This window comes from Trichoplusia ni, chromosome 5, assembly GCF_003590095.1.
Source record: "Trichoplusia ni isolate ovarian cell line Hi5 chromosome 5, tn1, whole genome shotgun sequence".
Lineage (NCBI taxonomy): Eukaryota > Metazoa > Arthropoda > Insecta > Lepidoptera > Noctuidae > Trichoplusia > Trichoplusia ni.
In genome coordinates this window covers 16055688-16069297 of record NC_039482.1, presented here as the reverse complement: position 1 = coordinate 16069297, position 13610 = coordinate 16055688, and the positions used below count along the sequence as shown (strand labels likewise).

Sequence of the window (13610 nt, the reverse complement as noted above, 5' to 3'; positions counted from 1 at the left end):
ACTGCAGTTTTAGCCAGCAATGTGTTATAACTTCTATGACATGTCTCGCATCGTGTAAATAAGCCTTAAAGAACAAAGTCAGATATATAAATTGCTTTCAATGTTCAGCGGCCTACAATATGAAGTGTACAGTAGTAAAAAATATTTTGCTTCCTAGCTCCGACTCTTAAATTTATGCATTTTCCTGTGTTAATATCTCTTAAAAATCTGAAATTATTTTTGGACATTAGTTGTTGAATATATCTATGCCCTGTTCCATTGTGTGTGATCATTTAAGTTAGCTAGTATTGTAGTACGGTTTTCAATAAAGTATTCAAAAAGATTGCTTTAATTGTGTGGGAGCATATATCGAGCACACATTTGACCCGCAGCACAGACGGACCCGCACTGGGCACGGCCGACGCTGCGCGAAGGATTTATATGGCGCTTGCGATGTACACTACTGAAGCTTCATAAATGTTCTAGATTAATCGAAATACCGAAGTTTTTGAATGTCACTCTATTCAAATTTTATCAAAGTCGGTCTAGCCGTAAATTGCATTGTCGTCGGGTTTGAAGCTACCCTAAAAAATTCAGTCTGCTGCCTTATCGGGAAGTGCATCAAAGTAGAGTTGCAAAAATCCAACCAGAACGGTAAACATACAAACAAATATACAAGTGAGTTTATAATAATAAAATGTAATATTTGTAGAGTGTTCTCCTTGGGTGGTACGTACCTTGGGCTGCGTGATGTGCAGCAGCTGGTCGAAGGGCGCGGTGCGGAAGGCGTTGTTGAGCGTGGCGCGGCGGCGCTCGGCGTCGCGCCGCTCGGCCGCGCTCGGGCCCCCGGCCGCCTGCCGCAGCGCCTCCAGGCTCACCGCGCAGCCCGCGCCGCCGCCCTGACGTGGTAACGTTCATGACATTATGAGAGAAACAGATCGATCTGCTTGTAACCTTACTTGCTGATAACCTTATCTGTATTAAATGATGCAACGGTTTACTGACTCGTATTTATCGGAATTGCCCGACTAATTTCGAACAAAACCGGAATCTATAAGAATAAGATGAAACGCGAATAGCGTTTTCATTTCGCGACTAATGCTGAAATGAAATGAAATGAAATGAAATTATTTATTCTGCAAATAGGATATTTTTTATCACTTTTACATGTCTTTTTTGAGAACGATGGAGCCGACATTTCCTAGCTGACTACCCTAAGAAGAAATGTCGAAACAAACTCAGGGGTCGTAGTCTCTTTTAAAGTCCAGACAATTTTCAAATTCGAGTGTATAAACTAATGCAGAGTATTTCAATAAATTGATAATATACCTGCATAAGGTTTATACTTACAAAAAAAAAAAATATAAAAAGATTTAAAAAATAAAAACGCAAATGAGTTGCATGTTATTAAATCAAATAATAATTAATATTAACAAAAATAAATTCATGCAAAAGCACAAAAAATGTCACATATGTATAAGATTATATGCAAAAGCACAAAACATGTCAATAATTATGTACACAAATAATGATAGCTGTATAAGCGAGCAGTTCAATCCCAAGCATTTTTATCATTTAAATAATCTGATATTTTGTAATATCCTTTTCCGGATAGTTTTAATTTAATAAAAGTTTTAAATTTCTTAGTCGGTAGCTTACGAACATGAATGGGAAGCTTGTTGTAGAAACGTATACATTGACCCATGAACGAGTTGCTTACTCTATGGAGACGAGTAGCATGTACGGCTAAATTATGTTTGTTCCTTGTATTGATTGAGTGGACATCGGACAATTTTACAAAGTTTGATTCGTTTTTATGAACAAACATTAAATTCTCAAATATGTACTGTGAAGTTACAGTCAGAATGTTTATCTCTTTGAATTTCTCTCGGAGAGAAACTCTTGGGCCCAAATTATAAATAGCGCGGACGGCCCTTTTCTGAAGCACAAAAATGGAATGAATATCTGCACAGCCTCCCCAGAGGAGAATCCCGTACGACATAAGGCTATGAAAATAACTGAAATAAACTATTCTGGCTGTATCTACATCAGTTATCAGTCTAATTTTTTTTACAGCATAGGCGGCTGAACTGAGCCTGCCGGATAACTTGTTTATGTGAGGGCCCCACTGTAGTTTGGCATCAACAGTTATGCCAAGAAAGACAGTGGACTCAACAGGGTCCAACTCTAGCCCATGCTTGAGTAAAATGTTGCATCATTTAATTATAATTCATCCTCACGAGGGTAACTTTAAAATCATCTCTGCACCTGGCAATAGGGAGATCGATAGATAAATTGCAAGACATAAGTACTGGAATTCACAAATATACATGTGACCAGAAGTCCTAATTTAAAAACGTTTATGCATCTCTTAACACATTCACGCCCTAGTATTGTCATTACGTGAGTGCATGATCTTCTATAAACATGAACACAAAAGTTAGCCTTAAGCGTCACGTCGCACGTCGTGTCACGCTGAACGTGCCGAAGAGATAAAAACAAAGGGGCAGGAAGCCTCATTACCCGTTGTGAGACGTGACACTGTACACGGCCTAAGATATTCATAGAATACCATGTCTGGAGTGATCGTTTGTATACCGATTGTTGTGTTTGTTTGTAGACACTAGAGGCTTTGCTGCGGAATGCTGGGACATCGTCGTGGTCCCAGTACCAGAAGTCTGTGTCGCTTCGCTGCAAGGAGGGGAGAGAGGAGTGTTAGGATGGAAATGGGATGGGAGGATAAAGGCGGAGTTCGCGGCATGTTGAAAAATGTTGATAACTAGAAGTTATTTTCGGAAGTTTTGTAAACCCTATTCAATTTAGAAAAAATAACTCAACTCTCAAACAACTTATGGGACTACCTTCCGGATGAAACAATGAAACAAAAGAAGAGATAAAATAATAATTTAAATTATACTACGAGAGTTGTAACTTAACTATTTCAGAGCTGGAGGTTCATAACTTATAACTATTAAGAAACAACTATCTAACAATATTAATAATGATGCAACCACATCAAAACTCCAGTAACATCAATGAAATCACAAACTAAATGAAGATTTACTCCAAATTTTAATATAATACTAAGTTCCTATTCTACCAGGGGAGCATAATGAGAGATTTTGAATACAGGAACAAATAAAACCAATTCAAATACAAGTTGTTCAAATGAAAGCAACGATATACATTCGACAAGCTACAAAGAATAACAATTAGTTATACAACTATACATAGGTGCCAAAGTCCTGCTTCGACGGCCGGTGGTTGTGGTTGTACTTCTCGATGAACATCCTGTACTCCTCGTCCAGGTCGTCGTACTGGGCTTGCTGGGGAGGGGGGATAGGGGAGGGGAGTCGGACACTTGTGTTAAAGTAGGCTAGCAGAGAACAGCGAACTTTCGACGATGTTTTGGTTGTTGCATGATGTTATAAAGCCTCTATAGTCTTGCTTGAAAAATCGAATAACTATAACACAAAACAACTTTGGTAGACATGGTTTGAAAAGGACAATTTTGGTTCAGTTTCATACCTAAGTTGAATTTGTTAGAACATTTTGTTAGTTTCCTACTTTTAAACGAACTTAGGCATAACGCGTGGGTTGAAAACATGTATGTATGTATGTATCCTCACCCGCTGCAGGCCGGGCGAGCTGTTGGCGCTGTCCAGCTCGGTGGCGGGCGCCGCCAGCTCCGCCAGGCTGTCGCGACCTGCCGCCGCGCCTGGGACACGGACACACGGTGTAATAATATAGGTATAGTGTTTGCAGGGGGTGGAGTGTCAGGGTTTGGAGTGATAGTGTCAAGGACGGGCCCTTCCACCCTGGTTCTTGAAGAACGCGTTCAGAAGGATAGTGTACTCGTGGGCAGAACTTTCTGAAGCATGGATTTCTAAGGAGAATTTTTTAAAAGGATATTCACTGTCATTCAAGACACATGCACAAAAACACCCAGAATCAGGACAAGCATTTGTGGACCATAGAAATGCTTGTCTCATCGCGCACTATGGCCTGAACCCCTTGCCCCCGTACTGACCGGCCTCGACCCAGCTGTGGCGGTGCGGCGCGGCGGCGCTGCCGGCGGCGTAGGGCGAGCTGGCCGACAGCCGCGCCGCCTCCACGCCCGCCGCCTTCAGCAGCTCACACAGCGCCATCTGCATATACAACAACATGGGTACGGGAATAGTCGAGTCAAATTCCAATTTTGGCGAAATAAGAGACGGAATAAATCACGAATTTTAACATAAAGCTGCAAGTTTTTGACTTCGATTTTTATATTACAGATTTTGGCGTACAAGATTCAAATTACAGTGTCCCCATTTTCCGGATTTACGAATATCTATCTCTTGCCCCACCCCTCCAATCATCAAGCCTTACTCAACCTCTCTATCTCTCTACAATTGTGCATCAATTCCTTACCAGATCCATCATGAGGTATGGCAGCTTGTTGGGCATCTTGCTGGGATGCAGGTCGTCGTAGTCCTCGCGCAGCGGCGGCAGCAGGTGCGGGGCTTCCTCACGACGGGCTACGATGATCTGAAAGATGGGTAACACTTGGTTAATATAGGATGTCAGCTATGCGGCGATAATAGCCACGGCTGCGGTATCACAGGTGGTGAAACGCATCTGGCGCCTGGACCTAAAGGTGGCCCTGAACAAGTCGTTGGCCATAGTGTTTCATGGCCCCCGACGTGCGCCGGCGCCAGGATCAGATATCGTGGTCAGTAGGGCCCGGATAGCTGTCGAGTCCACCATGAAGTTCCGGCGGCTGGCGCCCAAGCTGATGGGTGCAGCGGGCGCGCTGTCAACGCTGCTCCCCAACATGGGGTGCCCGAGCAACGTCTGTAGGCAGTTGTACTTGGGAATCATGTGGTCCATGGCCCTGTATGGGGCCCCTGTGTGGGCGATGGACCTGACGGCTGGCACACTCGCCATTCTGCGCAAACCGCAGAGGGCGATGGCCGTCAGAGTCGTCTGCGGGTATCGCACGATCTCCTACGAGGCGGTTTGCGTACTGGCCGGATCCCCGCCTTGGGACCTAGAGGCGAAAGTACTCGCGTCGTTGTACCGATGGCGCGAGGCCGAGCTGAGCTCCGTCAGGTCTTGGTGGCGGAATGTCGGCAAAGGCTTCTGCGCCCTGCCGCCGGCCTCGCAACCGTCGAGGCGATCCGGCCAGTGCTCGACGACTGGCTCGGGAGAAGGCACTGTCGGGGAACGGTTGCTTCGGCTGATGCCAATGATGATGTAGTTAGTTACCTTGTGTATGTACTCGGCGAGGCGGGGCAGCATCATGACGTGCGGCAGCAGCGCGGCCAGAGAGATGCTGACGGCCTGCAGCTGGCACTGCTGGGCCACCGACAACACCGGGTTCGACAGACCCGACTGCTGGATACTGCGCAAGGGAAATGACATGTTGTGATGTGGACCTTATGGTGCGGAACAAGTATTGTAACGATATTCTTTCTAATTAATAAGTTGGTTTAAATTTTAACCAAATAATTTCAGGTACTTCTTTTTAAAAAGAAATTTGGGAAGTGATTTACTTTAAACAGTCACATATATACTCACGCCAGTATGAGCTGCAGTATATCGCAGACGGTCTCCTCGGAGCCCAGCTCGATACAGATGAGCGCCAGCGTCGTGTAGATCGCCTCGACGTTCTCCATCGTGTTCGATTCTAGTTGCAGACCTGGTGACAAATAGTTTAAAATATAACTTTACTTGCACCTTACAGAAATTTGACAATAGGTTTAAAGTGTAATAGGAGAAAAGGTAATAAAGTTAAGTCAAGATTCAATACAAAATGTAGACAAAACTGTACAATTTGCTGTGGGACAAGGAAATAGCAATGATAGGCTGGTTAAAAAATATGTATTTTAGTAGATTATGTAGATAATCAAACGATATTATAGACGCATTTTTGCCCCAAAGTTGATTAAAAATATAAACTCATATAAAGTTTAGGAGATAAGGGGAGAGGGGGGCTTGTGACGTAACGACTTTTTAAATGTATATGCAATCGTGACGTTGTACATTCCATTCAAATTTGATCAATTACTGTTTACGGGACAGAACAAAAAAAATGTTTCAATTATAATAAATTTTACTACAAAACGGAACAAAAAAATATTTATCATCCATATTGATAATTAAAATCTGCCTAATGGTCACTAGCTGGATGCAAGTTAACAAATAACTAGTAATTAATGGTATCTCAATCTTTTCACACATACCTTCGTAGAGAGAGCTGAACAGCGCATAGCCGTGTTTACTGATGAAGATCAGGTCTTGTCGCGAGCACTTCTCTATGGTCAGACCAAGTTCCGCGTAGTCCACACTGTGATGGGGAGAATAGACATTAGCATAACAAATTGATTAAACCTCCCATTTGTAAACTAACTTTTATTCGGACGTTTATTTCATGATCCTATTGAAATTTCAATATTTTAAGTATTCCTTAACTAAAGTCCCATTTTTTGGGAATTAAATGCTTTGAATAGAAGTTGGTCGTATGGACGACCACCATCTACTCAAAGCGATCTTTTATTTCGAGATGGCTGAAGGTAAACGAAAGCTTGGAGGACAATCATCTGAAGGCTTGCATTAATGACGCTAAGGATTGGGAGAGACTTGCATAAAGAAGGTCCTCTTGGCGCAAAACTATTTTTGAAAATGTCAAGTCGCTTGAGGTCAAGCGACTCCAGAAGCTAGACGAAAAGTGCCAAGCTCAAAAAGAGAGGCCTACGCCGTCGTACACCTATACTCTCAATTCTGCGGTCAGCTTAACTGTAGCGCTTGCGACAGAGAGTTTAGATCCAAACTCGGTCTAACCAGTCACATCAGGGCTCGTAGTTGAGTGACCTATAGCTATGTAGAGACTAGGTGTGGTGGCCTGACCTGGCCCGCTGCAGCCGCTGCGCGTTCCCGCGGCGGTCGAGCAGCGTGTGCAGGATGCGCTGCAGCAGCGCCCGCGCGCGCGCCTGGCCGGCCGCGCCCGCGCGCAGCAGCGCCTCCAGGAACGCGGCCGGGAACGCCTTGCTCAGCTCCGTCGTGCGGTACGTCGTGCCCACCTGGACCGCAGGGGGGGTACGTCATACGGGGGGAAAGGATATGGGCCCGCTAACTTCGGTACGAAACGAGTGATACGATTCTAAATGACTTCAGAGCGTACACAGTTGCAATAAGGAGAAAACTAAACCGTAAATATTAATTTATGCCATATCTTTAGTTAAGACCGTCGTAGGTGAGGAATTTTAGGTGTTGGAGTATACGCTTAAGGGCACTGCACTAATCACTGCACGCGTAATTTTCAGCAAGCAAACAAAAAGAAGAAAATTCAGGATATTTTTTTCAGATTTTGGCCATTTTTATTACAGCAGCTTATTAACCTTGACCATAGAAACAATTTAGGTCTTCAGAAGCATGTTCCTAAAACGCTCCGTTTCCGAATGATAGCCCCCTGAATATTTCTTCATTTTATCTAGAACACCCTACATATATTTCCAAAACGATAGCTGGGATTAAAAACTTTTCAGGAGAGAATTTGTTGCTCTAGTCGAAAACTGTGAGGTGGTGTAAAAACCACGATAAAAAGAGAGAAAAAAACATCTTAGTGTCTTAACATTCCGACGACCATAACTCTGAAAGGGTGCGTCGTAGGACCATGATTTTACGGACCTAAATGGTTCCTATGGTCGAGGTCAACCCGAAACTGCAATATTGTTCTTAAAATTACGAAAACTCCAATACATTTTGGACCCCTTTTAATCTGTTTTCACCCTTCCTTAGGAGAATATTACCATGATTTTTTCTCCTTACCTTGAGCAGTGACTTGAGCAGTATGCTCTGCAGCATGGCATCAGCCTTGGTGCCCTTGTTCCCGCGCTGGATGCTGGGCACCTTGTTCACGATGAACATCATGATGTCGATCTTCTGGAAGTCGGGCAGGTGGTCCGCGAACTCTTTCAGAGCGTTGATGAGTGCTTCCTGGTACAGTTTCTCGTCGGTTTCTTTTTGCTATAAACGAAGAAAGATATAACATTTTAGTATTTGGGTAAAGAAGTGTTTGAAACAAGTGTGTTATGAACAGTTTCGCTCAGAGGTTTCGTAAATTCCTGAACAAATAGTGAACTTTACAGCGGATTTTCAACGACGAATGATTGTGAGTTTACAAGTTACTCATTATTCTTAACCTGGTGGTATTAAAACAATCATAAAAACACTTTTTACCAAATATGAAAGTAGCTTACTTCTGAATCCCTAGCGACAGATGACCTCAGGTTGGTGAGCAAGTTGTTGATGATCTCCAATACTGATGGACCTGCAATCAACACGCTTATCAGTATACATCCACGTCAGACGGTGTGTCTGCTCGTCTGTCTGGCAAGTGTCCGTGTGACCCACCAACGCTGTCCCCGGCGGCGATGGCCACGATGTTGCTGAGCACGGTGGCCCTGGCGGCCCGGACGCGGGTCCTGGCTCTCGGGTCTGTTCCGCCGCTACCCGCAGCGTCTAGATGCTGCATCAGGGCCTCCACCACGCTGTACGAGTACTGGGCCTACAGAAACGAAAGACGAAGGTGATTCAAGTGTTTGAGGTCCACTGAGACACACAATCACGTTTGTATTAGGTGTCTTGCAAACTTTAGATCCCGTAATCATGAGTTTTTTTGACCCAGCGGACATCCTCATGAACTTCGTTTGCCCTAGGGAAGACGAAGAGGTATGCTGGACTCTCAGTGACTAAAACCATTAAAATTTGTTTCCCTATTTAATTTATTCAGGAGCGAAGCTGACTTCCGCGAATTAATTACGACTTCTGATTCATCGTATCAGTCGCTTTGCTAACCAAAGTACCGACGCGATATCACAGACCGAAAGCGGTTTTTTTATTATGTCTTGTCTTCAAGTCGTTATCTAGTGATTTTATTTTAGAATTAGATCGGTGGACCAGATTAATAAAAAAAAAATCATTTATTCTGCCAATAGGGTATAATATATCATCACTTTTACATGTCTTTTTGCGAACGCTGGAGTCGATATTTCCTATCTGACTACCCTGAGAAGAAATGTTGAAACAAACTCAGGTCGCAGTCTCTTTTAAAGTCCAAAAAATAATAAAATGCGAGTAAACAATGTAGAGTATTTCTTTGGAATCGGTAATATGTGCATAAGGTTTTCACTTACAAAAACGAAAGATTGAAAAAAAAATACCTAAATCTATCTACGTAATCAGTCACACATATTCGAGTAAAAGGAAAATGCCTATGAATGCTGTTCTAGAGGACAGGCCTGTGACATGGGCGTAGCCACACTGGGCCAAGCTGGAGCGCTTGCCCCACCCTGGCTCTGACCTATAAGAGGCGTAACTAACAACAATCATAATATCCGAAAGAAAGTTACAAAGAAAGGAGATGGAAGTGGCGGGTTTGATCAACTTTTCAGAAATGCTTTTATTCCAGCGTAAACTCGTAAACTGCGCTCGCAGCGGCGGGTCAAAACGTGGCTTCGCTTATTATAACCATGCGCGAAAATCGTCTAAGTATACACAGAACGCGGATCGCCAAACCAAAAAATAATTTGGAGAACAAGTGCTAAATAGGTTCTGCCACCAAAAAATACCGGTGTAGGGAGAGGGGCGATAGGTTGATTGCCCCACCCTGAGCTCATGGCCGTATTTATTGTGGTCTCACCTGTATCGAAAACATGATGATCATGAAGGTGTGCACCGCGAAGTCGTTCGGAATCCACAGCTCGTGTCGGTCGAAGTGACTGTGGAAAGAAATTATTGTTCAAAACTTTTGTAGAAAGCCAAAACACCTCATTTCCTGTCAGATTAGTTACATATTGTACGAGCTAAGATATAAAAAAAAAGCTGGAAGCAGCTGGCGCGGCCCACTGCAGTACAACAAGCTGTATGTATGTATGTATGTGTGTATCTAACGTGAGCACAGGTCGCAGCACGCTCCGGATGTGCCCGAAGCTGGCGCGGCCCACCAGCTCCCGCAGACAGGCCTCCGCCAGCCGCGCGGGGGGCTCCGCGCCGCTGCCGCCCTCCATGCACGACACCGTCTCGTACTTCTCCGCCGTCTGGTGGTTACAAACAGACCCTTAAGCTATGGTTTGAAGAGCTGGAGACTTCCACGTCAAGGGTATAAGAGATGAAGTGAAGTTTTATGCAAAAATTGCCGAACCAAAATAAAGCTACCTAAATTGACGACCTAAAAATCTAATAAAGGGGAAAATAAAGTGTCATAAGAACTACAATTTACACATTTTTCCTTGTGTATTGAATTAAGGTATGCGGTAAATTCAGAGTATTTTGAACTTTTTTAGATAAGGAACCCATTCGTTTAGTGAGAGCATATTAATCCTAGAAAAACTGACCTGCATGTTATAAAGTAATGAGGGTACAATCTTGTCCATATGCTGAGCCTCCCAAATGTTCTCCACCAAGTCATCGGACACGGTTTTTCTTATCACTCCCTGAAACAATTAAAATTGTTTTCAACCAGTTCTCCAACTACGTCCACAACGACTAACGTGGTTGACACTCGGCTATCCGTGCAGTCAAACTTTAAGGCATGATACCAGGCATCCAGAACTCCCAGGTACATACCTGCAGCCCCTGTATCCCGGCCAGGCGTATCTTGTCCCGGGTGACGGTGTCCGCGTGGTTGCTGTGGCACATCGCCGAGAACTTGGACACGAAGAAGTCGTAGCGCCGGTGGTACGACGGCGTGTCCTCCTCGATGTTGGCGAACCTTACGAACTGGTAATAGGATTATTAAGAATTATAGAAAAAATGGAAGATTTTGAGCAATAGTTGAATAGTACTGAGGTACAGAAGGAAAAGATATTAAAGAAGGGCTATGTCGACTCGAGACTAACAATATGAACGCGATGTAATCCGTTAGGACAAAAAATAACTTTTCTTTATACGATTCTGCACTAAAGAATATGTGTATAACATTAAAGTCTCATGCACAAAGACTCAGGTCAAGCATTTGTTGAAGCAGAGATCGAACTCGGTTTGGTGACCTCAACCACTCGGCTATCCGAGCAGTTTAGTTCTGATACATTTTATCGAATGTAATATCAAAAACGAAAACGTACACAATAACATATTTTCTAAAATATTCTACTTCAATTTATAACATTAGCCTATACTCCGGAAATGATTTTCGCTTTAGTTTCGTCAATACTATGACATGCACTCTACAATATATAAAGATCCTTACGCTCTGCGTAGCCAGGATCTGAAGCTGTGGGTCGGTGGACTCCAGCAGCTTCTGCACCATCTTGAGGAAGCTCTCCACGAACAGGTTGAGGGTCTGCGAGTGGCACGCCACCAGCAGCTGGTCCATAGCCTCCATCGCGATTATCACGAAACTGGAAGGGGCCATACCCATTTAAGTGGGACAATATTTTCTGGTCATGACGTGTATTGATACTAGGCCGGTACGACCTATCTCCAACTTTGATCTGCGATAGTCTGATGAAGACGATAACCACTATCGTACGGCATTCTACAGTCATTCTACATGGCGTTTTTTGCTGCTCGGACTTAAGGTTGTGTTTTCATCAGACCTAAATCTGTGTGAGATGAAAATGCCTTTTTTTTTAAATGGGACTAGCCCGCCACACATGCCTGTCATTGCAACTCCTGTAAGCCAGGATCTACAATGAAACCAACGAAAACTACCGAAACACTTAAGTTCGGTGTGTCCCAGGGGGAACAATTAACTGCCTTGGAACCCGCAACGAAATTAATCAGAAATAGTAAAGAGGAGGAGTACGAAAAAATGTTCCACTTCCCATAGCAAGCGGGAGACAAAGGAATAAAAGAAATGAAAATGCCTTAACCAACTAACAGAATTCAATTGGAGACTTTATATCAATCCAAGATGACAATTATTTTAGAATTCCTAAGTTAGTTATTATCTATCCCCGCCTTTTCTTCCTTCGCCTAAAATAAATTGTGTAAGTCAAATACGTTCTGTTAAACATGTTTCTCAAGTACGAATTAGGATCTTGAAGCGGCAGATAAAACTGTCAAGCCGAAGTGGCAGAAGTTAAACTCTATCGATAATGTTGTGATAAAGTTAGTTCGAGATATGTTAAGGTTAAACCTTGTTTCAGAGCAGCTCTGAAGGTCTGTCGCCGCCGCTAAGTCTTAAAGTAATATTAGGGTTTTGGCTAAAGAAAATAAAAAGAAATGATTAGTCCGTCAAAAAATATCGGGAACGTTTTTTTGGGTTAAACATACATTGGTTTGCGTCAAAACGTCGTGTTTTTTTGAAACCCCAACGAACTAATTCTGGTATCAAAGAAACAAACAACTTCCTAAGGATTCGTCGAACAGAACAGAAATACCTGCTAATTACCTAAAGTTACTTATTACGCAGTAATCGCATTTGATCTTCCTAAAAATAAAACGCTTTGATTATAAGGCTTCCTTGCTCACAACACTCAATCAGTAGGATGTTTAGCAGACGCTATCAAATCAATTTTCACAACTTTTTAAACTGATCTTACAGCCACTTCCAAGAGCAAAATATCACAACACACTGAGAAACAATTACACAACCTAAAAATAACAAAGAAACCAGCTCACCCATGTCGCCGCCTATAGATATCGCGAGAAGCCTTCTGGAAGAGGTACTCCCCGATACGGTCCAGCTTCTCGGGGCTGGTGAGCGAGTAGTACGTGAGCTTCTCCATGTTGGACTTGACGAGCTCATCCTGAGGGTTGGCGGGGAAGATGTTGTCGACGAGGCGCTTGTAGTGAGGCCGGAGGGCGGAGCAACAGCCGCAGCAGCCTGGACAAAAAGGATCATGTAATATCCCACATATTTCATACAGCGCCATCTAGTCTGTAGTGCTAGACAACTGATAACTAATACATACATAATATAAATAAATTTCACCCAAACACCGAAAAAATGATCGTGCTTATTAGACAAATGTTTGTCCTGGTGGGAATCGAACTCACGACCTTCGGAATAGCAGTCAGGGCCACTAACCACAGGACCAACAGGTCAGTCAGAATACATGGTGATTTAGATTTAGATTTTCGAGGTGTATAACAACATAAGATTAAACATAATGGCACTTAACCGTTTAAGTAATTTATATGGCGGGTATCATGCTTACAGTCGGCGTCGAGAGCCAAAATATACACCCAGCCCGTCAAACCTACCTGTCATACCTATGAGGCTATGACTACATACATTTTGACCCACCTGGGCCGACCGTCAGCGAAACAGGAAAAACAAACTTAAATGTAGAGGAAAATGGTCACTAAAAACATTAAATTACGTAGGCTGTTAAAATACATTATGTTTGATTGTATGATGATAGATAATATAAACATCTCTGTCTGATAATTATAGTTGGTAACCGGAAGGAGAAAATATTTTGGAAAATAATATATCTTATTTCTTTTACAATAATAAGCAGAGATTTCTGAAATCAAAGTTAGGTCAAAGATCGAATGGTCTTTAAAATATATACTAGGTTCGTTAACACGGAAATATTGTAACTAAGAACCTATAGTACTGAATTCTACTTGATCTTAATCTGCTTAAAACTACTAATTAATCAATACCATTAAATACACACTATAATCTTCACATT

The 13610-nt window shown here is 42.9% G+C and overlaps 1 protein-coding gene across 6 annotated transcripts in view; it reads right to left on the bottom strand.

The window, feature by feature from the left end:
* Window positions 1-13610, bottom strand: part of LOC113493743 (protein EFR3 homolog cmp44E) — a 29205-nt gene that overhangs the window by 2458 nt on the left and 13137 nt on the right. For 3 of the 6 annotated variants that reach the window (XM_026871741.1, XM_026871742.1, XM_026871738.1), the window contains 18 exons: window positions 12589-12793; window positions 11213-11363; window positions 10591-10743; window positions 10359-10457; window positions 9916-10061; window positions 9665-9743; window positions 8377-8530; window positions 8223-8293; window positions 7792-7989; window positions 6871-7043; window positions 6207-6310; window positions 5542-5662; window positions 5230-5365; window positions 4393-4509; window positions 4010-4127; window positions 3609-3697; window positions 3210-3305; window positions 2216-2670 (listed from right to left, as the gene is read on the bottom strand). In XM_026871741.1, the coding sequence (XP_026727542.1) occupies window positions 2236-2670; window positions 3210-3305; window positions 3609-3697; window positions 4010-4127; window positions 4393-4509; window positions 5230-5365; window positions 5542-5662; window positions 6207-6310; window positions 6871-7043; window positions 7792-7989; window positions 8223-8293; window positions 8377-8530; window positions 9665-9743; window positions 9916-10061; window positions 10359-10457; window positions 10591-10743; window positions 11213-11363; window positions 12589-12793 (2645 nt within the window). In that variant the 3' untranslated portion in view covers window positions 2216-2235. Of the gene's footprint in view, window positions 1-716; window positions 879-2215; window positions 2671-3209; window positions 3306-3608; window positions 3698-4009; window positions 4128-4392; window positions 4510-5229; window positions 5366-5541; window positions 5663-6206; window positions 6311-6870; window positions 7044-7791; window positions 7990-8222; window positions 8294-8376; window positions 8531-9664; window positions 9744-9915; window positions 10062-10358; window positions 10458-10590; window positions 10744-11212; window positions 11364-12588; window positions 12794-13610 lie in introns of those variants that run through there. The other 3 variants (XM_026871737.1, XM_026871743.1, XM_026871740.1) reach the window with 2 other exon arrangements.